Consider the following 25,701-nt stretch of genomic DNA (forward strand, 5'->3'; position numbering starts at 1 on the left):
GAACAAGGCACTATTTCCCTATCCTCTGTTCCTCCTATAATTCGTGTTGACGGCTCCCAACGTTCCACCGCTAACGTCATAAAGGAAACTAACATAACAAGGGCTTACTTATCACCACCTGACGTGCCCAGACGTGCTCAACTTCTCTCTCTCTCTCTCTCTCTCTCTCTCTCTCTCTCTCTCTCAAAAATTCTGTCATTATGCCTAGAAGGGTGTTATTCAACTCTCTTTGCACGGAAATTCTGCCATTATGCGCACGGTACGAGGCCACAACAAGATTGCACAAGGCCGCGGCGAGGTGGAGGGAAGCTGCCGAGTGACGCGAGGGAGGGAGGGAGGGAGGGCGGCGCGTATGCATGGAACAGTATTTCTAAGGAGGGAGACAGCCGCGTTTGACATCCCACCCCGCCGGCTAACGACACTACGGCAAATTTGTCCTCTCTCTCTGGTTCCCCGTTTCTGACACCCTTTCCGTATGCGACTGTGAGAGGGAAATGGAACGGTGTGTGTGTGTGTGTGTGTGTGTGTGTGTGTGTGTGTGTGTTTGCAACGCTGAACCCTGAGTAAAGAACGAAAAAGCTGAAATAATTACTTAACATCAGAGTACGAGCGTCACTTCTATTCACACTTAGGTCTATTCACTCCCTATTAATTACACACACACACACACACATCCCCCCCCCTCCCCACCACCTCCTAGTATAAAGCCACCTGGTCCCTCATTCCACTCTTACATAAACAGCCCACCACTCCGACATTCACGGGTGTTAGATATTTAGTTTGAGGCGGCCTATCTCGCGGGGTTACCTGAATAGAAGAGGAGGCGCGGAAACAACTGAGGTGAGGGGTGTATAGTGCGGGCGTGACCTGGGCTGGTTAGTGCAGAGTGGGTATACAGCTTAGGTTAAGAAAGGCTTTGAAAGGACTCAGCCAGTATAATATAGAGACTGGAGCGAGACTGCCACAAAGAGAGTCCACGCGACCATAATCACACACCGTACATAATAATATAAGCTTGGGCGAGGGAGCGGATTTTGGTGCAGCTGATATACATTTTAATCCAGTGACCCTGCTGATCTAAAACCGAGTGATTGTATAGGAGGCGAGGGTACACACACCCACACCCACACCATAATACAATACACGTCGACGTTACAAAGAGAAAGTAATCCTCCCATGATAAATACTGCTTAAAAACTCGTGTGTGTGTGTGTGTGTGTGTGTGTGTGTGTGTGTGTGTGTAATATTCCTCCCATTAAGTAAAAAGCACGGGGCACACTCTTGACATAAATAATGGAAGGTTGGGAGACGTAAGCCTTTAAGGGCAATCTCGAGGAGGAAAGCAGATGAACGGTGTGTGTGTGTGTGTGTGTGTGTGTGTGTGAGGCTGGGATGAACAAAATGTCAGGTGGTGGCGCCCGGCTGGTCCCAAGGCGTCCCCGTGCATATAATCTCGCCGTGGGGAGTCTCCGGTATGGCTCCTGGAAACATACGGCGCTCCTGGGACCCCACGGAAGGCGGCGGTGATGTGTCTTGCCGGTCCCGTGTGTGTGTGTGTGTGTGTGTGATTCATCCACGGTGAGATCACGTGCTGGACTCCCGATCCCCAGCTAGTACACACAATCCCCGACTGACACCCGGTACCCATTCACTGGTAGGTGGACGCCAGGCACAGATTAAAGGAGTCAACCCACCCGTCAACACTCCGCCCGGGAATCGAACACGGGACCTCTTGGTAGTGAGGCAAGCGTACTAACCACTGTATATGTTAATGGTGGGGTGGGAGGAGGGTAGGGGGGAGGTGTGTGTGCGTGTGTGCGTGTGTGGCTTTGGCAGATCACGTGGATGGGCTGTAAAGTCTGAAGTGCACCTCGGCCTGAGTATAAGGAAGGCAAGCTTGCAAAGAACACCTCCACGTCTACGAGATACACTAGGGGCGGGAGGCTGCGGGGAGTGTTGGGGCAAGGGTGTTGTTGTGTGCTTAAGTCCGCCGGCGAGGTAATGACTGGAAGAGATGGAGTGTGACAGGGTGTAATGTGGTGTGAGCGAAGAAGCGTGTGGTAGGGTGTGATGGGAGGTGAAAGTGAAGCTATGGTGTGTGTGTGTGTGTGTGTGTGTGTGTGTGTGTGAGAGAGAGAGAGAGAGAGAGAGAGAGAGAGAGAGAGAGAGAGAGAGAGAGAGAGAGAGAGAGAGACTAAAGGATCGGGATGGAGGATGGGAAGGAAAGAGAGAGAGAGAGAGAGAGAGAGAGAGAGAGAGAGAGAGAGAGAGAGCAAACAGTGGGTTGAGAGGTGAGGAGGCCCCTGGTGGTGGTGGTGGTGGCGGCGGGGCAGGCCATACATCTCCCTGTATTGATTCATCCTTCCCCCTCTTCTCTCAAGCAAATCCCCCCACCCCCTCCCCCTCCCCCCCTTGCCCTATGCTAACACGTGCATCACTATTACGAAAGCACTCTCATTAACCTTTGCCATGAAATTAGTATCTTAAACACCTTCTGTATGCCAGGGGGAAAAAGGGATATATTTTCTTTATCATACCGACTGTGAATTCTCAGATGTTTATGGATATGGAAAGTTATGTAATATATTTTAATGGTGGTAATTTAGTGTTGTAACCATAGATTACTTATGGGTGAGATCACATTTGACCTTCCCATAGCTTAAAAAAAAAAAGTGAAGTACCAATGTGACACTGTGCCTGGAGGTGGATTGTGTCTTAAAGGTGCAGGGTGGCGCGGTGCCTTCTCAGACCGGTCACCCCTCCAGACCGGTGCGGGATTCTAGTCTTGATTGAAAACTAATTGGATGCGAGGCCGGCGTTGCAGCATTCACACACATCACATACAAAAGAAATTCTACATTACTAACAATATATTCCCATTGTACAGTTGCCAGATTGTTGAAATACGGGAACATTCACAGGGATAACCTACATGTTCCGAGAGACCAAACTTTGACCAACAGTTGATTGAAAACTAATTGAACGTGTGTGTGTGTGTGTGTGTGTGTGTGTGTGTGCGTGTGCGCGTGTGTGCATGTGTGTGTCGGCGTGTGAGCAACATCATCACTCCCAAACATTTCACATCCAAGAAAACTTATGTCACCAGCAAAATAAAATGTCCGTTGCAATAATGCCAATGCCAAACTTTGACCAACAGTTGATTGAAACTATTCACTATTCATACAGATTATCCATGTATTCTGAATCACTTAACTTAGATCAGTGATTGATTACACATTTGATAGTAGAGGTTCTTTAGTTCCATACGTATGATCCATTATTGAGTGATGATCTGTTTGCATCTTTTATCAGCAGTTTATCTTGTCTGCTTCATGCACATTATGTCTCTTATCACTTCTGTACTGATAACACCCAGATGTGTGTGAAAACTACAAATGTTGCTGATATAAAAAGGAAGACTGAGGGACTGATGTTGGACATAAAAGATCTGGGTGATAAAAAAATAAATGATGACAACTGAAATCATCCGAGGCAACAGAGGGTGATGATGCAGAAAATACCCTCTCCATCATGGTGGGTGAACTACAGCTGCAACTAATATACTCTAACTCTGGGTGCACACTTGAACTCTAGACTGGATTATAAAGAATGTATAAATCAGACAAATATTGTTATACTCACATAACAAACCTCCACTCGGTGAAGCAGCAGGTAGGTAGGCATGGTCTCCTGATGTTAGTTCATTCATTGGTTTTCTTCTGCAATGATTATTGTAATACTTCACTGGTGGGTCTTCCAAATTGTACATCTAGAACTAAAAAGTCCAATTTGTACTAAATTAGACAGTAAAACTATTTTTTTGGCATTCCACCAGGAACCTCAACTTCATGCAACAAAGAGCTTCACTGTCTGCCAATGAGAGTTGGAACAGAATTAGTCTTTCAGCTTTTAAAGTTTTCAAATTTGGCAAGCCTAACTTTACTGCTGGACTGTTAAATCATTTAATAGTTCATCAGCACGGCCAGGTGTATTCTGCATCATGATGGTGATCCCCTGCAACTTGATGAGCTGCATGGGTGCTGTCCAGCAATCATCTTTCTCAAGATCATTTTTGTATATGGCTCAGAGGCTCTATATAAGACAGCCACTGTCCATGATGCAGTTTAAACACTATTGAAGGGTGTGAAAGGCAAGTTAAGCCCTTTCTCTTCAAAATAAAGCTGACCATTAGGCCTTTGTTTTGTTATAGTATCACTAGTTAAAGGACAGACCAGCTAACCTGGACCACTGGATCTGCATGGTCTGAATATTTAAGTAAATCAATGTAAATCTTGAGTGTAGCGGTGCAACAGATGATTACAGTTTAATGTCACTAATATTGACTTCATTAATGTTTGATGTATCTGAAATGTAGCACTTACTCTTTTTTATTTATTTATTTATTTTATTTATTTTATTATTATTATTATTATTATTATTATTATTATTATTATTATTTTTTTTTTTTTTGTGTGTGTGTGTGCTAATAAGTTTTTCAGAAAATCAGGTTCTCTTGAGAAACAAGTAATATGACTATTAATACTACTAAGTACGGGAGCATGGAGGGAGAAATGAGGGGGAGGGCAGGAAAGGGACGGCAGCCAATACAGTTCAAATGAGTTACTTTAGGAGTGTGTGGCTTAACAAAATGGAAGTGTAAGTAATGAAGCATGTAGATAAACTGATTAGAACAATATAACTGCATGATTCACCCCTTACCAATTAAATGTTTGAAGTTGAGTTATTTTGCCAGCTCACTAAATTGTCAGTACTCCATCCTCTTTTTGTGTGTCTTCCTGCAGCACTGGGAATATATCATTATTTTAATAGTACAACCTTCACTGATGACTCCAGAGCTGGCAGCAAGGCAACATAAACAACTGATGTGGAATAAAGTTTTTTCCCCAATGGCAAAATGTAAGTCTACATAACCAACTTCTCTCACAAAAAGTACAAAACCGAACCCAATACTTATACAAAGACAATAGTAATAGTGCATGGTACAACTATCAATGTACAGTAATGACATAAACACAATCTGTGGCAGATTTCACAGAATCTATTATGTTTTCTCACTTACTTTTCAACTTTCATGGACCTTGCTTCTCTCAAATTATACTGACTATCGACCAGTTTTGAAAGATGTCATAGTGCTTTTTACCAACACCAATGTGGCTGTGTTGGATTTGTAAAGCCATCTCAAGGCTGGAGTAAGTATTGTCGAACTGAACCGTAAGAAATAGTATTGGAAATGATGGTACAAAAGTAAAAATCTCTTAAGAAACTTTCCTCCCAATCCTGTAAATCTCACTGGTATTCTTGTTCCTATACACTGCAAAGTTGTATTCAAGTAACATCAGTATGTTGTTATGTAAAGCAAAAATAGTAGTTTAAAGTAACCCTTCTGTTATTCACATTTACATAATAAGAAACTCAATGTTATCACTGAGGGCTAAGAGGATCTGTAAGCCTATCACTGCATGCTCATAAGGTGCCTTTCAGAGGGGTAAATCATCTGCATCAGCTGGAAGACTGAATAATACCTGGAGATAATATGTTAAGGAAGACATGAGGAGGAACATTGGAGAGGAGAGATTATATGACTGTCGAGAGTGGGAGAGACTCACGGCCCATCCAACCCTAAAAGGTAACTAAGGCAGTTAAAAAAAAGAAAAAGAGGCTACATGCAGTACTCTTCCTTTAGAGCAAAATCTGATTTCCTGTTGACACCAAGGTTTGTTGTTAGTTTTTACTAAATATGACATTTTAGAAAAATTGGGCGTATGTGGCTCTAAAATCAAGATACTCATTATGTGGGTCCTGTTTCCTTGCATAAAAAGTTTCTGATATTCAAGTACGAATACTTGACCTGATACATATATTTCATTCAGCATAACCACACAGGTGTTTCCAAGCCTCATCTGGAGACTGATCAAACTTTACATTTTTTTCTAGACTTATCTTTAACCTATTTAATTTGGTTTCATAAAATGAGTGAAAACATCAGGAATGACAAGCTACAACAAAACCCCAAAATAGAAAATCACCTAGAAACACTGCTGATATTTCAAAACAGTATTATAGTACATACAAAAAAATGGAATAACATCGGATGCTTACAAACATTCACAAGCCCACTTACTCTAAACATTACTTCCTCTCTTTGGAAAGGTTTTGGGATGCTGTGTGAAGGGTATGCCGTGCTCCAGTGTGTTCACTGAGCGGTGCTTGCCCAGCCTTTGCACCTCTGCTGGGATGATGTGTGGCTCCAGCTAATAACATGAAGTTTTTACCATGTTATAAAATTATTATATTCAATTACAACACCATGTCAGAATTTTGTTATTGAAATCTATAGCAAATATGACACACAAGGTAATACTTTTATATTACATAAATATATATTAGCAAGGCCCCCTTTCCCTCTGTAACAAGATGGGAACAGGTTCACAGTGCCAAATCATACAAAACATAATCCATGAGATAGACAAGGGAAAGAGCAGCCACTGAAATGGACCCCACTGACACACTCCAATCAACCCAGCAAAATTCAAAAGTCCTCCTTCCAATTCTTTTCAGCAAATTTATCTCATTACAAAGAATGTTTTCAGGGACTCACCTGTTTGACTGTGAGAGAGTCCTTATCTCTTAAGACTCCCAAGTAGACTTCAGTTAGCTGCCTCAGGTCCACAAGCATCAAGTCCAGCTGCTCTAAGCGTAACTCCCTCAGAAACGCAACTTCCCTGGCTAAACGCTCACCCAAGGGCTCTGCCAGGGGACGCTCCAGCCACAATGACTCATCAATCTGTAAAATGTAAGTGAAATTCCATTTATCACACTCCAAACTTCATATCAATGGCTACAAAAACTGATGACACACGTATAAATAACAGATTATATCACCAAACCAAGAAGTCTAACATAGCTTGCCTTTGAATCCTCCATCCCATCAGGGAAGAGGTGGAGTGGGGAGAGCTGGAGATACTTGTACAGCAAGGACGGAAGGGTAGGCACAAGCAGTGGTATGGCCTCTTTGTTGTTTAGTAAATGTAGGTATATCTCAGCAGCCTGTTGATGATTTCAATGGTATCAATTACCTGTCAAGCAGTCCTGAAGTTTCCAAGAGAGTAAATGATACATTCATATAAAATAAGCTGGACTAAGCAGAGGAGGTCTATAAGAAGACATGTCACTCTGGAAACTACGTAAATTGTAGAAGATGAAGAAAACTACTTGGATATATGTATCTCAATCAGAATGCAAAATGACGTTTTAGCCTTGCTGCATGAATACACATGTGAGTTAATCTGTGGCCTGAATGAGATCTGACCTGGGTGTCAAACACATTTTTGAGATTAATGTTCAGTTGGTGGTGGAGGAGGTCTTCAATGGCCCGGCAGTCATGCACCACCTTGACCACTGAACCGTCCTGCAGGACTGCTCCAAGGCCTTCCTTCATTGCCTCTGCAGGCCCAATCTTGGCCATATCAAAATGGAAGACCATGCTGGAGGTGGCAAATGTTACCCATACTAAGGTGCCAGACCTGCCAATCTTCAATCCAGTAAAGCCAACAGCTATGACCATCTCCCTGCATATCATGGAAATCTGAAAAGGCAGAGAAATTCAAGTGAACACTAAAAAAACAAATAAAGACTTTGCTGTGCCTGCACTTAGAGCAGGACTTAATATCTGATGCATAAAACTATATAAAATATGTACTGTAACATTAAAAATACGTTCTTTTACAATTTTTCTAATAAAATGTTATGGTAACAATCTAATCCTCTATTCTATGATGAACCAAACAATTTCATAATTCAAATCACAGACAAATGATTAACAAGAAACACTGAAAAAGACCACATTGCCATTTCCATTTATTTCATTATCTTTATCCTCAACAATCTCACTTGCTTGGCCATAAATAACAGACTCTGGAAAAATACATAACTGTGACACTTCATGACAGGAATTTGGAAGAAGGTTGGATTCCAAATTCAAAGTAACCATCCTGTACTTTTATACACACTTACTGCCTTCTTGTATGCCTCATCAATCACATCAATAATGACCCATTTTGAGGGTCGAGGGAGTCTTCCCGGTGGTAGGGGTGGGGCCGGAGAGCCTGGCTTGTCCTCTGCGGCCTCTTCACACACCAGCTGTTGGATCAGGTCTGGAGGCACCTCCGTGTGCATGTTGCTCCTGCAAGCCTCCTGCAGGTGCATGGGAAGTAGCTTCTTCCTCAACAGCTTTTTCCCTTGTTGCTTCTCAAAATATAAATCCTAAAGAAAAACACATCAATATTTTTAATTGTCTGGGTGAATTATCAAAAGGAAGCAGGCAGCAAAGGTGATTATTTCTATCAATATTAATAAAAGAATCTTGCAACTATTCAATGACAGTTTTTTCACACAATGAAAATGTAAAACTGCCTCCTATATTTTTCAAATTCATTAGTAACATTTCTTTTTATATAAAAAAGGAGTCCTATCTCTAATAAGGTATACCATATAAATCTTTCTAAATATCCTTGAGGGACTTTATTTTTATAAGTTTTAGGTACTTTGCAACTCTCCTATCTTTGAGTCTCTTTCCATTATCTTTCTTTATATTCCCTGAGCACCATCTATTGAAATGTTAAAGAGTAAGGGTCAGCTACTAGTACAAATGAAACCTTGTTAGGTGTAAAGAAACATGTGAAGTATATGTTTATGCAGTGATGAAGTCATGAACAAAAGCAACAAGGGGGTATGTTTTCCTAAGGGAAAGATTCAAGTGTAAAACACTACTAAACAAGCAACTTACCCCTTGGGAATGTACAGCTTCCCAAGAAGCAACACTTATTATGGATTGATTCATGTTGTGCACAGAGTTCACTATCTTTTATGGAAGCACTCAATACTTTATCTGAATCAATTTTCTTCATCAGCACAAGGCATGTCACAAACCTTGAGGAGCCTCTGCCTTGCCTCCTGGTCTTCTCCAAGCACTTTTATGTTCACAACTTCCCGAAAGAAGAAGGTCCGTAAGCCTAACATTTTCTTCCCTGTGTTTGGGTTGCATACCTGAAGACAACGTACAAATTTAGGTTTTGAATGGAAGAAAGGGTGTTCACTTTAAAAGGTCATGTGGCCTTTTTGACAAGTGTTTATGAAAAAAAAAAAAAAAAAAAAAAAAAAAAAAAAAAATTGAGGGGAACCCAACCTCCTATTAAGTAGGAGCACTGCAAAATTACTTGAGTACATTGCATAGAGAGAGCAGAGTGGAATATGAAATTAAATACAGAGTTATGCAAAACCCTCATCAGAATGGCCCATACACAAAACAATCATGAGATGACAACCAGTTATAAAGCTGAAATGGAGGCCAAGCAGGAGCAACATGAGCTTAACTCTTGTATACTAAAACTAGGTGAACACAGCTATGAGTAAATACCTTTTCCAGGGTAATTTTCTTGCATGATGTAAGGATAATGTTAATCACACCCAGGCAGGGCCCCTGCTTGGCCATGAGGAGCACCTTCAGGCCAAGACTGTCATCACCCAGTTCCTGGAGAACAGAATTACCATCAGAACTTAATTCAGCTTTATTGATAACAAAACAGTAAATAACTTAACCCGGTAGCAGCGACGGGCCAAATTTGTGGCTTTACCACATACCAGCGACAGGCCAAATTTTTGCCTTGACATAACCCCCCAAAATTGAGGATGAATAAATTGTTCACAAATGCGTTGATATATATTATATAATGATTTGCGTGCGTGATGATATTTTTATCATTAATTCGCTCAGAGGGACCTTTAAGAAACATGATCTACCAGGTTAAACCTGGCTATTCAATCACCTATGCATCGAGCATTATCTAACAAAGGACTGAAAACTACTTCATGAAAATTAGTTAGTGTCATGGGCAAGTATTTAATAGTGGTGCCATTCTTGCTTGGCTCATGCTGCCCCCTGGAAGATCCAACATGTGGGTTGGCTTCAGCTACTCGGTGACAGTGATGGAGTATTCGTAGTCGGTATTTCTTTTTAATACATTCAAATACAGTATTCGGATATATTTGTATTCGTACTCAAATTATTACTATAATAATTGATAGTATTCTTATTCATATTTGAATATTTGGGCAAAGTATTTGTATTTTTCAATATGATGAATAATCACAAATTTGTTATCAGGAATAACATTTCATTGACTGCAAAATGTTACCTTCAGACAGAACATATAGAAAGGTATAACATTATGGCTCTGGTCACTTGAAGTGTCCAGTGCACGTTGGTAATCGACATGTTACTGTCCAGAGTGTTGACAGTGAGGGGTTGTCTTTTCGTTCTCTGTCCTCTGTCACCTAAACAACAGATACGTTATGCCAGCTTTGCCTCAAACCTCCGAGCGAGTTGATGAAATTGCAGAGCTGGGATTTAGAGCAAGCATTTATGATCTTAGATTCAAGCAGTAGCTTATGCAAATGCTCAAGTTAAACTGATAAACTCTGCCTATATTGTTGACAACTACATTTCTATGATGAGAGGTGAAATAAATCTTTTGAAGAATTTTTTATTTTGTTCAAAACAAAGTATTCATGAATACTTTCAAGAAATATCTGTATTCACATTCAAATTGCTAATATTTCATTATCAGTATTCAGATTCAGATTCTTAGAAATGAGGTATTTGTTTTCATATTTGAATATGTAACTTGAATTCACTCCATCCCTGCACCTTTTATGTCATCAATTACTTGTCAATGGTGTCATGTTCCTGCCCATGAGGGTTTTCTCTCACCATTTTATAAACATTTGCACACCTGATTTTTGCATTCATTGTTTTCCCAATATGTTTGCTGTTACATACAAAGCGGCTCATCATGCTGATAGATAGAAAATTTCCATCATTCGTCCAGGGACAACTTTTTCTTGGTAAAGCTTCATTTGGGAATTCCCAAAACCAGTGGCATCACTTATATTCAAAGTTTGTTTGCTACGTTTGAATTTCTAGTCAATAAAATGATACCTTAGTGACTAGTCCATACTCCTCTCTATAGAATGAGCCATAAACTCAAGAAGTTTGCCTACCATAGCATTAATGGTGGACACCAAATTATATAACAAAAGGATTCCACTAAACAAAACAGGAAACACTTCACACTTACTACAATCTCCTCAATGGTGAAGTCCCTTCCCTCTCCTCCATGATATTCCAAAGGAGCTTCAGAATTTTCAAACATAGCATGAAAGGGTAAAGCTGAAGGAACATCTAAGTTGCAGCTTGCAGAGTGTGCAGGGAGTATTGCCTCAGATTCAGCAAGTGATGGTGTTTTTTCAGGTGATTTTCTTGAGGTAGAGTTTGTCATTTCATTTGCACTCCCAACACCCAAGGTCTGCTTTCCATCCATATTTACAAGATGTAGGAGGATGGTAGTACTTCAGATATAAATGATAATCTTGGAATTATTAATCTTGCAGAAAACAATGGCATGCAACCTGGAAGAGAAGTTAAAATGCAGTAAAATATTTCAGTACATCTGAATGTGTTATATACACTAAGAGTTATTTTGAAACTATACCTCATGCACTGTGCACCACTCCACATGGAAGTATGTGATTAGGAAAGCAGGATTCTGGAAGTCAAGAAAGTTGATTGTAAAAGTTTCACAAGCAACAGTTCATGAAAGTTTCAGAGTAGTTTCAGATACAGAATTAAAGAGAGCAAGAATGTATGTTTTCTTGGCTAATTAACAAACACCCCTGACTCAATTATGTGAAGTGTGTGGCTAAAGGAACATGCATCAACAATGTAATGCTTTACATCCCCACTGCTACACAAAACCTGTAAACCCAACTCACTGGTGTGAAACAGCAAACAATAAGTGATGTCAGACATAAGTTCAATCCCAGTTTACCTTCAAGCACCAAAAGAAAAGAATGAAAAACTATATAAAGAAACCAGTGGATTACCAGAATCTATTCTATGATATGTATGTGCAAATATTTTCTGAGGATGTCTTCACATTGTTTTGCTTCTATTTTTTCATCTTTCTACTTTCTTCGAATACATTTCAGAAAAATATTTTTCCAGTTCTCACTAACCTGCTGTTGTCTTAGCAATTTCTTGATCAAACTCTAAATGTTGCAGGGTTTGAACGTGCAACTTGTAGGAGAGATGTAAACACAAGGTTGGGTGCATATGCTATTGCTCCGCATGATGGCGGTCCTTATGTCTGTCACACTGGCCCTTGAGCGTGTGGTGGGAAGAACCCATTACCCTGGGACACAGACCAGTGTGAAGTCTGGGACTGCCACAGTTTACCTTCCCCAGATATCCATTTATCGACCAGCCCAAAAAGAAAGATGAATAGCTGGCCAAGCTGCATGCCGACCACCCTTGTCAAAATTCAATCTCAGGCCCACGGATTTGTAACAAGGTACTCTAACCACTGCTCCACGGAGGAGTAGAGATGACACAAGGAGATGATATGCCCACAAAGACCTCAACTGGAATTCTTTCAAGTGTGAAGTTTTCTAAGCAGGATGATATGATTTGTACTGTAAAGCAGGTTCCTGCTCATTAGGCAGGGTTAGATATGGTTGTAGGAAATACTGGCTTACTTTTATGAGCACTGAGGAGCCTTTTCCTTCAAAGTATGGAATGCTTGAGTCTAGCTTGTATTGGAAGTGCAATGCTATCTGGTGGTGAAACCTGAGCAGTGAAGGAAGAGATGTCCATAGGCTGACTAATGCATGCAGGCATGTATACAACCTTCCAAAACAAACAAACAAAAATCTTTAAATCCATTGGTGGGTTCTATAGGGCTCCACTTAACGTTTTACAGAACTTTTCCCTTTACTCTCTTCTACTATTGTATGGCACATAGGCAAATATTTATAAGAGACTGAAAAGGTTTTATAGCACACAAGGCTGAGGAAGAGCATTAGGCAGCCCACTCATCTACTTTTAGATGTGATGCCCAACAAAATGTTTGTATGGGCTTTATGTCCTGCCCTTAAGGTAGAGAGGTTGCTGATGATGATTGTCAATATGAAAAATTCAATCATTAGTAATCATTGATTATATCACAAGTAGTAATGGCCACATTGTGACAACAAGATGATATTAATAAACTTTGCAAGGTCCCTTTTACAAACTAAACACATATTCAGATCAAAAGTTCAGTTTGTTGATGATATTATATGCTTAGGATCAAAAGAAAAATGACAAACACTGATGTTTATGTTTAAGAGTTTATTTACTGAAGACACTGTTACTGGCAAATCTTTATTCTTGATTTGAGAGAATAATGAAATGTCTACAACACATGTGCTGAATAAGACACAAGAAAAAGCTAATAGTGAGACAGAGACAGAAAATAAAGAAGATGGAGGAGGAGGTGTTGAAATGATTATGAAAAAGAGATCATGAAATTTGATAAGTAACAACACAAACAATGTTTTGTACATGACTTCTGCATCTTCTTCATGGAATATAAGACTGAAATAGGCTATGGGGCAGAGATGAAGTAATGCATGGCTCGATGGATCTGTGATTGCCTAAATGTGTACCATCAAGTAGTGTGAGTGTTGAGGGAGTGAACATTTAGAGTAATTAGCCTGGAATTTGTCAGGATGATGTTGGTCTGGCCCTTCTACGCTAATGTGATCATGACAAGCTCCACACTCCTGGCCACAAATACTCACTTTTCATCTTTCTGCAAAGTGAGGACAGTTATTGTCTGACTGGCTGCTTGATGGCTGAATGCAAGTTAAAGTGTGCTATCACTGCCAACATTTTAATCTCGAAATGCTTTGAACTTTAAAGTTCATTTTTAAAGAGGACAGTGAAGATTAAATGCTGTGAAAATTAATTACTTATACACACACACTCACAGCTTGGATATGGCTAAACATGTACGTCCGTTACCAAGAGGGCCCATAGCAAATTTCGTACCCAATATGTTTGACTTCCCCTTGTTGGTACTATCTGTCCTGGTAGCAGCGGTAATATTCCCAGCACATGAGCTGTCAACTTTCCTGCTTCCTCGTCTCTAATCCTAATAACTGTATCACATCTAACCTTTGAAGACTTAGACCAAACTGAGGTTCACATTCCCCTCCAGTGAGTTCAACAGCACAAGCATTTCAAGTAACCCTTTCAATAATGGATTGCAATACTTCTATTCCAAGTCTTAGTTACGTGATGATAATTGTGCAACATATATAATAAGCAGTCAGAACTTTTTGGCTTAGTGAATGGACAACGGGCCCTGCAGTCTCGTATACAATTTTAAGGACACCTTTGTGGAAAATTGATGCAAAAACTGAAAAGTGTTTTCTTTTATGAATAAACTGCATTATGGTTTTAGTTTCTGACAGAATGTGTTATTTATCCAGAGCACAATTGTTACGCTGTTTAAATGGCCTTTTTATCGAAGGTGTGGTCCAGTGGTACTCCAGACTTCTTTTGTCTAAAAACTGTGGTGCTCGGCATCAATTACAGTGCCTTAGCACAACGTGGGTATGAGAGCTGCACTGCTTAGGGAAGGAGGATTGGGATTGATCAACTTCCGCACACTTCATCACCTCCAGAGGAAGTGATAATCCCTGCATTGCATAAGAGGTGTCGAGAACAGAAAGGGCGAACTTACCTAAATTAAGTTTTGAGAAAACTCATTTCTAAACACACTACCACACACCAGGGCTGAGGAAGCCAGGTCTGATTTGCCTTCTTCCAATGCATTACCAAATAAATGGCATCTTTATTTTTATTGTAGATATTTTTAATATTTTGCTGCACCCCCCTCACCCATATACATGAAACACTGAATAAAAAAAATAAGTCATACAATGATATGCAACATACTCCAACATCAGGATCATATGTGAAAAAGCAAAAGCTGTGAAGACAAAATAATTCTAATGTAATCCCTTTATTAATGTGTACTTCAGAGGACTGGTACTTGCCTAAAGCAACACCTCTGCTTCCTTATGGTGGCCTCATGGAAAACTGCCACTACGAGAAAAAGGCCAATACATGGAAGCAAGTATAGAGCCTTTCAAAATGAGAAGAGATTATGCAAACACTTCCATTATTTTTTTCTGCGACTTTTAAAGACAGCTCTTGGCTATTTGATGCCAGGGAATCACACAAGTAAAGGCAATGGCAGTGAGCTATCAATATAATCAGCATCATTCCATCCGTTCTCCTTTGTTTTTACCCAGGGACCGATAGGTAAATAAACTGAAACCCTATATGCCCATTCTGACCCTGTTTTTAAGCTATTCTCCCTCATCACAGTTCCTGCATTTTTCCTTTTATATCTTATATTTCTGATAGAAATAATTTAAATGCATGTGTAATATATTGTAGTAAGTGTATGATTTGTGTAGAGAAGTACATTATGGTGAAGTGGGGCACTTCTGAGTGACTTAGAAGAAAAGGGGGAAATAAGTGCTCTTGACTACATGGGAACCCAGTAGATTATATTATAATGTTAACACAACCTCATTACAAATTTCAGAGTCTTTCATCATACAACATCTTAAAGTTTAATGAAAGTGGCATCAGAGGATAGCAGGCCTTCAACCTATAAAAGAATTAATTTTCCTAAAACGGCTTTTAAATGAAACACATACCAAAAGCTTACTCATTCTTAACATGGCAAAAGGTAACTAGATTGCATTAATTACTTGGAGTATAAATTCTTAGATTCTGAGAGAAAAAATATGCCATTCATTTGATGCTGTTGTTTAAGAAATGAAAACTGAAATTAAACATAAATTATTGTGCAATTTTGATCACAGTTCAATGAAGGCGGTACACTGTACCGTAAAACATAAGATACACAAACTGCACGACATCCTTCCCTTCTAAAAAAAATCAATAACAGAGCAACAACCTACAAACCACAATATTGCTGAGAAAGTAGTTATCTCATGTAAGCTTATACTGCAGAACAGTATCAATCAAAAGAAATCTTTACGTTTTGGATAATTACCTTTGTTGAAACTTTCAACCTTTTTTTAAGTTGAAATTGAAATTGGTTTGTCTATCAATGGATCTTAAAAAACTCATTTACATGCAGCTCACCTAAATTTTCTAATTATTTGAAAATATAAATAAGAGCAGCATTGCATACCTTTAGAATCAATTAATAGCCCATATGTACAAGTCAAAAGGAACAAAAAATATACAAAAATTCTTAAGATTAACTCATGTTACCTGCAAACGAGGAGAACTTAAACACTTAGTCTTGCTTGGAGCCCTTGACAGGGTATCCCCGGAATGCTTTGACGATGAAGAGAGCCAGCAGTGCATGCAGGAGGATCACTGATGTGATGGCAGCATACACGTTGGCTGTGGTGTCACTATAGGACAGCAGGTCTGAAAAATGTTGCTTTTAAAGTATTCCACTACAGCTTCAACTTATCCTCACCCCACTACACATGACTACTATCATGGAATCTAAACTTTACTCTCACCCATGCAGCATTGCCAGCGTCACAGTTACGCCAACTGGTGCTCAGTGGACTGCTAACTTCAAACACATGTAGAGGAGTCTAGCCAACACTGCACAGTGCTTGGGGCAGCATTGGCACCATTTTTTATTTTTTTATTTAAACGAGAAAATACTAATACATTTTGATTATATATAAAGGATGTGTCTCTTCACTGCTGCATCATTGACTCCACCATCCACAACCATAAGCAAATGCAATATCAAAGAAGAAATAATGTATAAATGATAGCTCATAAAAATAATTATGTAATATTCAACAGAAAAATGTGCAATACAAATAAAATACCCCCCCCCAAAAAAATAATAATAATAATAAAATAATGAATGAATTATAGTTAATATTACCTTGAATGAAGTGTCACAAAATGGAAATGATAAGTAGGGATGTGTTGCACTTTGGAAAAATTAAGCATTATAAAAATTGGCCATAGACAACAGTAAACAGACACAAATTGCTCCCCACCCATATGATGTCATGAAAACTCTAGGGTCAGGAAATACCAATGTTCAAAACCTGTCCCAACTTTATAATGAAACCAAATTGACGAATCCATTGTGGTACTGGCTCCCGTGGGTCCTTTCTTCCCCTCTGCTCTGCCACACAGTCCCAACACCTATCTCTTCCTCCCATATGTTAGCTATGGGTAACATATGAGAGGAAGAAATACGTGGTAAGACTGTGTGGCAGAGCAGAAGGGAGGAAAGGACCCGTGGGAGCCAACGCCAAAACGGACTCGCCAATCTGGTTTCATTATAAAGGAGTCAAAACTACTGAATACATGGGCCAGTAAGTACTACTATTGTGTTATACCATTGTTATATGGCTATAACTTCATTCCTACAAAAAAAGGAAAAAAAAGTCAATGCAAGGGGTGGTCAAGCCAGTACTCACTGAATATGCTGAATTATGGGTTAACATAATTCAAAGCTAAAATTCAACACAACTATATATACTTCTACAAGCATGCAACTTACCTTCAAAAATAAAGGATTTTGTGAAGAAGAATCCCCCAATGGGTAGAAGAATGATCATCAATACATAAGGCAGCACAGCAGCAATCAGGGAAGCCTCAGTAGGGCCCTGAAACAAGGATAACAACCTAGAATACATTTCCTCATTAGCTTCACCAGCACATACTTATCATGTTTAATGCAGCTGAATGTCAACTGCAAGTGTGAAAACAATGTTGGCACGCACATGCAAGTTAAGAATCCCTTTTCCGAAATTCCTGGGATATACTTTTATTTGAATCTAAATAAAATGAAAACTGAAATATGGGATTAATCACGAGAGGGTAGCCTACTAATCTTGAGATGCTGACAGCTTATTTCTGGACAAAATATGATGCTGTTTATTATGGGGATAGTATTTATCTCCGGAAATCCATTGCCTGTTGTGCACCTGCCACCGCAGCTGCAAAATAGCTCAGAAAGAGGTTCAACTTCACTCACCACCCACAAATATCACTAGTAGATAAACTAGAACAAAACCAGGCAAATTAATGTTTTTACTGCCGTGTATTCCCCCAGCGTGCATGCGTATTGAACAGAAGAGCAACTTATTTCTGTGAGGAGGTATTTCTCACAACACCGACCCATGTATAGTGGACTGCCGCCGCCAAGTCCCGTCCTGTGCTCCATTATGTAGTTCCACCACCCCACACTGCGTGCCGAATAAATTTAAACTAACCATCTAATTTTACATAGGCCATTTGTTCCATATCTGGCTGTCTGAATGTTTAAGTAGATAAAATTCAGTATTTTAAAACTGTAGTGAGTGCAATTTTTAATGAACCAAAAAAACAGTCCATAAAATTATGTTTGTCAAGGGTTGTCCTGAATTACGTGTAAAATACGCGTCGTAACATCCCTCCCTCCTTCCTCCTACTTTCACCTGCAGCGGCTGTCAGTCATGGCAGGCTAGAGAAATTTTAGGATTGCCGCCCGTTCCTTAAAATATGGATTCGTTCTGTATTGGAGAACAGGGTGTTGTGTTCCTTATTGTTTTTAGCTCTAGGTCGCAACCCTAACTGAGGCTCTATTCCCATTGTTTTCCGCTTTGAGCACTCCTCGTTTTGCGGCGAAAAAAGGGAACCCATGATCACGTCTTCAACTTATACAGAGAGACACGCCAGTCCAACTCGATAGACCGACTCTATCAGCTGATATCAGCCTAGCCGACATTTCAACTTTGCTTGTCTTCTATTTCTATTTTATCACATTATATATGCCCTCACATAATGGTTTTGTTGCCAATGACACATCAGTCACAGTATCTATCAAATCTAAGCACAAATGTTTTGGCAAAAGATCTTTAGGACAATTTACCGTTTCACCCAGCCAACGATTTTCTGACGTGGTTCATGTTTTTCTGGTGATAGATGTTGTGAATTGCACGATTTTGTACCTCATTTCCGTCGCGAATGTCTACTTTTCGAGTTATGCCTCTTTTCAAGTTATGCCTATCCCCTGCCCTAATCGATCTTGGGGTCCTGTGGTGTGGTTTGGCCAACATCTGGCTGTCGTCTGGTTTCTGGGTGTTGACCTTGGGGAGCCTGTTTTAGGAAAGGACCTGGTCTCCTAAGGGGGCGGAGGGACTGACCTGGTCTCCTAAGGGCGCGGAGGGACTGACGTGGTCTCCTAAGGGCACGAAGGGACTGACCTGGTCTCCTAAGGGCGCGGAGGGACTGACCTGGTCTCTTAAGGGCGCGGAGGGACTGACGTGGTCTCCTAAGGGCGCGGAGGGACTGACCTGGTCTCCTAAGGGCGCGGAGGGACTGACGTGGTCTCCTAAGGGGGCGGAGGGACTGACCTGGTCTCTTAAGGGCGCGGAGGGACTGACGTGGTCTCTTAAGGGCGCGGAGGGACTGACGTGGTCTCCTAAGGGCGCGGAGGGACTGACCTGGTCTCTTAAGGGCGCGGAGGGACTGACCTGGTCTCTTAAGGGCACGGAGGGACTGACGTGGTCTCTTAAGGGCGCGGAGGGACTGACGTGGTCTCCTAAGGGCGCGGAGGGACTGACGTGGTCTCCTAAGGGCGCGGAGGGACTGACCTGGTCTCCTAGGAAGCTGTCGCCGCCTGGGATGGACGAGACGGTCCTGTGCTCCATGGGGGCGGCTGGTGGCGGCGAAGCAGGGAAGTAGCTGCCTCAGGGGGGGTGTCCGTGGTTACCGTGTGTAGTGGTCAGCGAGGAACACTACGTCGACACACCGGGTACACGCACACACAGGGCACGGCGTCTCCTTGAGTGTCTCGGGAGGCGGGTATCGGCGGCGTGACGCTTGCTTATCGGAGTCAGCTGACCGCCGCCAACACCACACGCCTAAAACATGTCTATTTTCATTATTATTAAATCTTCAATCAGTTAAATACGTAACCCAAGAGACACTACAACTGTTTTGAGATGATTATATTTACACAGCCCGGACGTTTCTCCGTATGAACGCTCGTAGTGCAAGAAGACCCGCCAGATTCAGAAAGTGCCACGTCCTCACTCTGCAGGGTTGTCCTTTTCCTGGCTCGTGGCGCCTCGTTCTGTGTGTGTGTGTGTCTGTGTGTGTGTGTGTCTGTGTGTGTGTGTGTGTGTAGGTTTGTTCTGTCTTCATCGTTGTCCCGACTCGCGGCTCCTCTCATCGTCATAGTCACCTGTATATCTCTCCTGTCTTCACCGCTGTCTGTCGTGTCTCAAAAGTCATCTGTGTCCTTGTCATCTTTGGGCCAGTTTTCAGTTTCACAGTTCCCCATGATGGGTTAGTAAGCTCCCAAACCAATACCAGAGCCTTCGAAATTTCCTTGTATAGTGTCTGGTGTTTATATTTAAGTTCACAAATTTGATGAAACTATACGGGAAAAGTCTTCTGTATTTAGTGTGGCATCGAAGACCTCACTGTCTTGGATTGTATGGGATTCTATAGTCTGGTTCGGGCTGTTACGAAGACACTGTGTTGGACTGTGAAATCGGCTCTGTCACCATCGTCTGAGTCTGGGGCTGCCGCTCCTGACGACGCCCCAACCTTGGCATGGCCGGGGTCCCGATCATCACACGTTCCAAGGGCTTGACTACATTGTTTTCACACTTTTACATTACATATGGGAATATACATGTATACCCTGTCTTTAGACTATAACATATATACACTGTCTTTGGACTATACTCCTACTTTTTACTTAACATTTTCTACACCTAAACTTTACTCAGGCTCTTACTTTCAATTCTCTTACTATTTCCTTTAGTGCCAACTGCCTATAATCCTTTCTTATTTATCCGCCTACTAAGTGTACCGTGATCGGGAGACTGGGAGGGAGCTGGCAGGGGCAAGATCTAAATTTATTTAGACCTTGGGCAGGGGCTGAGGCCAAACATGGGTACCGTGCGGATATTGACAAACAAAAACTCATTTCATGAACGACGCGTGGTTAAGAACTTATAATATATCGTCAAACTTTTAACCGGTGCATCGATTCTCTTTATATAAACAGTTCTGTTGCTCGACAGTCTAATAAAACTAACAAAATACTCCTCCGATACTCTGACACCGCTGCCCCTTGAAACTTAATATTCTTTGACCTATATCGTATCTTTATCATTATTATATTCCGCCTGCAAACCGTAGAGGCGTAGACTGAACGTTACATTAAGACTCATATATAAGTTTGTTTTATAGTGCACTAATGAATCCACGTTCCCCTAGAAGATGTAAGGCCAACAGCCTTTCTTGTGTAAACGTTCGTATCAAAAATGTTATATAATAGAAGTGATGCTCTTTACGTTATCATGTTATTCTGAATTTTCAAAGGCCGAGAGAGAGAGAGAGAGAGAGAGAGAGAGAGAGAGAGAGAGAGAGAGAGAGAGAGAGAGAGAGAGAGAGAGAGAGAGAGAGAGAGAGACTGTGTGTGTGTGTGTGTGTGTGTGTGTGTGTGTGTCACTCAATAGCATAAAAATAGACCCAGAGTGCACCAAGTCCATCAGACCGTCGCGTGAAGTCCCCGTCACGCACAAACGCTAAAAGGGAATCGGAAACCACTTAGCGAGAATTCAGCGCGAGGAACCTAACATAGCACTTACTTGCGTACTATTTTTTCCATTACTTCCACAAATTCCATCTTCAAAGCGTACAACCCAAGCATTTTCCAGGCATCTCATGGTCCGAGACATGCAATTATAAGTTATACAGTGATGGGATTCAGCCGGTTCGCAAGAACCTGTTCTTGGAATTTCTTTAATCCCGAGAACCAGTTGTTACTGGTAGCTTAAATCACGGGTTCTCAATTTTTCCCCCATGAACACCATTTACTTATGACTTATTTTGGTAAACCCCTCATAGATCTGTTACTGGCTTTTGAAAGTAAAAAACACGACTAAAACCAGATTTGATGTCGGGTGGAGCCGAACACGGGTTCAAGACCAATGTGGCATCACCGATTCCAACGAGAGCGCCGTCACAAAGGCTACACTGACAGCAACCGCTGCCAGCTGAATTTGCTTACTTGAATTACTTCCCCCTCACGGCAACCAGCTGTCATCCGCCTCACCTGTGTCTTCCTGAAGAAGACAGGCCAGCTGTCACGCCTGTGATAACCTCACAGGACTTCCCCAGGACTCATAATGATCTTCAGATCTTCGCGGCCCTGACGACAACAGCAACAACAACAACAACAACAACAACAATAACAACAGCATTTCTGCAGACACCACTGTAGCTGGTAGGATTTATTTTGAGAGGCTGTAGTTATTATTTTCTGTAGTCACGCATCACGACATAAGGAATGGTGATCTTAAATATGTAAAGATCACTTTGATAACCGTTTGAATCTATAAATATGCCATATACAGTAAAGGCATAGGGCCGAGATACAAAATATGCCCAATAGACTTTTGATGCATTCTGATCAACCGTATAGTTATTGACAACATTGTTTACTTACAGTTCAAGGGCAAAAAAAAAAAAAAAAAAAAAGCCCGATACTCACTGCTCCTAAAAAGAGTTAGATGAGTGGCCGAAAGATAGGTCAATTTCGGGAGGAGAGGTGTCCTGATACCTACATCTAATGCACTATGATCTGTAAAGGCAGGAAGGAGTAGAGGAAGTGAGGAACAGAATAGCGAAGACCGAATGTTAGTCAGCCGAAGTAATGTGGAGAGAAAGGAGGAGGAGGAGGAAGGGAAGGACACTGAAAGGAGGGTGAAGTGGAAGGAAACTAATATTTCACACCTTTTCCAGAGATCAAACAACGAATGAGTAAAAGGCTGCTACTTCGACTCTACTCCTTCGTCTTGGTGACCCACACACACGCACATAGAACTGCCTGACCAGCGGAACTTTAACCCGGTAGCAACGACGGGCCAAATTTGTGGCTTTACCGTGTACCAGCGACGGGCCACATTTTTGCCATGATATACAGTAAACCCCCCAAAATAGCTGATGCATAAGCTGATCACAAATGCGTTGATATATTATTATGAAGTGGTTTACGAGAGCGATGATTTTTGTTTCTCATTAATTCGGCAAGAGGGGCCTTTAAGAAACATGATCCCCGCAGTTACCAGGTTAAAGCGAAATGACGAGGCAATGTCATGAATTTTGCTGCGAATTCCCCCGAGATTAAGCAACAAAGAAGTAACGGGCTGCAACGTAATACCAATTTTATTCGTTTTATAGGCAAGCCACACATGAAAACGTGTCTGGCGAGCTACACTGTAATGTAAAGTGCAATTTGTATTCAGCGTATGTATTTTGTGATGCTGTTTAAAAGTAGCTAATGTTTTGTCTCATAAATTATTGTCTTTTTGTGATATAAACATTTTCCCCTAACTGTTGCTCGTTGAAAGTCATGTAACAACAAATGGCAGCAGATTTTAAAGGGGTCACGTTACTGTTTTAATCCCGATACTCCACAGGAAAATAATATCTTATCTGAAATGAGAGTAAAAGCATTTATATATTCCCTTCACCCCGACTAAGGAATATAGTGATGGCAGCGTTGTCTCACACACACACACACACACACACACACACACACACACACACATGGAAGGCAGCGTGATTTGTTCCTTAATTACAACGGGGAGCCGGCGCGCGTTTTACCCTGGAGGCGGCGAGGCAAGCATTGGAGCCGCCGGTGGTCAGGCTGAGAAATACACACACACACACACACACACACACGCAATGGATGGGTGTCAACAGGGACCCTCGCCCGTCGCCGCCCCTTTCATGGCCCGTATTGATGAAGTGATAATGAAGCGAGGGTTTGTGTTTGCCCCGTACCGCCGCGCCTCATAAGTGTTTCTCTAGGCTGATGAACCACCGACGGGAGGCACCGGGGGAGGAGAGGAGGGGGGAGAGGGTGGGGGGAAGGGGGCGAAGGGGTGTAGGTCATCGCGTGCTCTAGAAAGATGGAGGCTATTCGATCCTTTCTATACTGATAATGATACTACTACTACTAATGCTACTACTACTACTACTACTACTACTACTACTACTACTACTACTACTACTACTACTACTACTACTACTACTACTACTAATAATAATAATAATAATAATAATAATAATAATAATAATTGATGGTTTATTGATCACGAGAGCTAAACACTGATTCATTTAGTCTATATAGCACACTGACTTGATTTACGATGATTTATATGACGCAAAACACATCTATGACAACCAATCTTTATTTAATATTATATATCGTCTTCCCTTTATTTTGAGTTATAAAAGCTGCTGTACCTGTTTTTGTTCTTGGCTATCATTACAGTTCCTTTTTTGCTTATTGGCAGCGCAAGCAATCACTAAATCTGTTCATTAACTTTTTATCCTCGTAAAGTTATGGTGAAATGGTGAATACACTAGAGACTTTCGTTATCAGCATGCTGTCTTACGTACCAACCTACCTATCTATCCATCTATTTATTTATCTTCTCATCAAATGGTTCATCTACTTTAAATACAGTATTTTCACCTTGAGTCCCCAAAGAAGGCTGTCGAGTGGGAACAAAATTACCATCGTTACGAGCATGCCTCCAGCGAGCACATGGTGTTGACAAGAACGAAAGGAGTCTGCGAGAGGCCGGACGTTTTACACGAGACAGCTCCTGCAAACCTATAAGTACATGAAGATATCTAAGTTTTTTTTTTCTAGAACGTGTTTAAATAAAGCTTACAAAAGAATGGGGAACTTATTTCACTCACCCACTACCATATTTGTAAACAAATTTTTGCTAATGTCATTTTCTTACGACCTTAAGAGGTATCGCAAGCGTCAAACATCGTTAAAATCGATTTCCTTTCATGCAAAACAAATATATAACATATAACTATGGAAATGACAATGGAAGCGGATCATAACAACGGGACGAGAGAGGGCATCGAGGAGAGGGTTGGTTGCTGAAACACACAACAACAAAAAACTATGACAATAACAATGGAAATGGGTTATAACAGAGGGACGAGAGAGGGTGTCGAGGAGAGGGTTGGTTGCTGACACAAACAAAAACAAAAAATAACAATAACAATGGAAGCGGGTGATTGCAAAAGGACGAGAGAGGGCGTCGAGGAGAGGGTTGGTTGCTGACACACACAACTTCAAAACAACCAATGAGCAACAGTAAACACGCACGGGACTGAGACTAATTACCCATCGACGGCGGGGCGGAAATTTATACACTCATTCTTTAATTGATCGCGGTACGAGGCAGCAGCACGGACGACAGTAAAACAGTGACCTGCCATAAGTCCTCAAGTTCCCTTTGTATCCGTCCGTTCGTGCGTCGGCGCAGCGCTACGGAAGGCACTCATCTCCGTCGGGTGACACTCCCCATACAGGCACTCTACACTGGTTCTCTCTCGCCCGGGCAGGTGGGAAGCCTTATCTTAATCTCTCACTACTTAACAGGTAAGACTAGTTGATAAGGTCTTCCGTCACTCGGGTTCCATTACACACTCCCCCTATCGGCCCTTCAGATAGGTCCTCTATCGCAAGGGCGGGTGCGTTAACAGGTAAGGTCCTCCTCGAGCTCACATTACGACTATTTTCCAAGGCGACAGAGAAGGTTAACCGGATTATCATGTGTTTTTTTCCCGTTCAAGGCGTATAAGCCGTGTAAAACTACCACTAGTATCACAAAACCTTTCACGAAATCCCAGCAACCCAGCAACCGGATTATCATGTTTTTTTTTCCACT

General features: G+C 41.3%; 3 protein-coding genes across 3 annotated transcripts in view; all 3 read right to left on the bottom strand.

Annotated features, from left to right (window-relative positions):
- Positions 1 to 4,884: 4,884 nt before the first annotated feature.
- On the bottom strand, positions 4,885 to 11,487 carry LOC126985025 (piRNA biogenesis protein EXD1-like). Its single transcript, XM_050839267.1, has 8 exons — positions 11,157 to 11,487; positions 9,437 to 9,550; positions 8,950 to 9,066; positions 8,035 to 8,283; positions 7,331 to 7,606; positions 6,931 to 7,068; positions 6,620 to 6,805; positions 4,885 to 6,272 (listed from the first exon to the last, which is right to left on the bottom strand). Exons 1-8 carry the CDS (start codon positions 11,397 to 11,399, stop codon positions 6,144 to 6,146), a joined length of 1,452 nt encoding a protein of 483 aa, XP_050695224.1. The 5' UTR covers positions 11,400 to 11,487; the 3' UTR covers positions 4,885 to 6,143.
- A 3,972-nt stretch (positions 11,488 to 15,459) lies between these two features.
- Positions 15,460 to 19,812, bottom strand: LOC126985027 (vacuolar ATPase assembly integral membrane protein VMA21-like). The gene is made up of 3 exons (XM_050839270.1): positions 19,570 to 19,812; positions 17,493 to 17,598; positions 15,460 to 16,381 (listed from the first exon to the last, which is right to left on the bottom strand). The coding sequence occupies exons 1-3, from the start codon at positions 19,624 to 19,626 to the stop codon at positions 16,245 to 16,247; spliced, it is 300 nt and encodes a 99-aa protein (XP_050695227.1). The 5' UTR covers positions 19,627 to 19,812; the 3' UTR covers positions 15,460 to 16,244.
- Positions 19,706 to 25,701, bottom strand: part of LOC126985023 (FMRFamide receptor-like) — a 279,333-nt gene continuing 273,337 nt past the window's right edge. Inside the window, exon 11 of the mRNA XM_050839263.1 lies at positions 19,706 to 19,839. The gene's annotated coding sequence lies outside the window, so the exon portion shown is untranslated. The remainder of the gene's footprint in view (positions 19,840 to 25,701) is intronic.

The sequence above is a fragment of the Eriocheir sinensis genome, chromosome 58 (genome assembly GCF_024679095.1).
Source record: "Eriocheir sinensis breed Jianghai 21 chromosome 58, ASM2467909v1, whole genome shotgun sequence".
Taxonomy (NCBI): Eukaryota; Metazoa; Arthropoda; class Malacostraca; order Decapoda; family Varunidae; genus Eriocheir; species Eriocheir sinensis.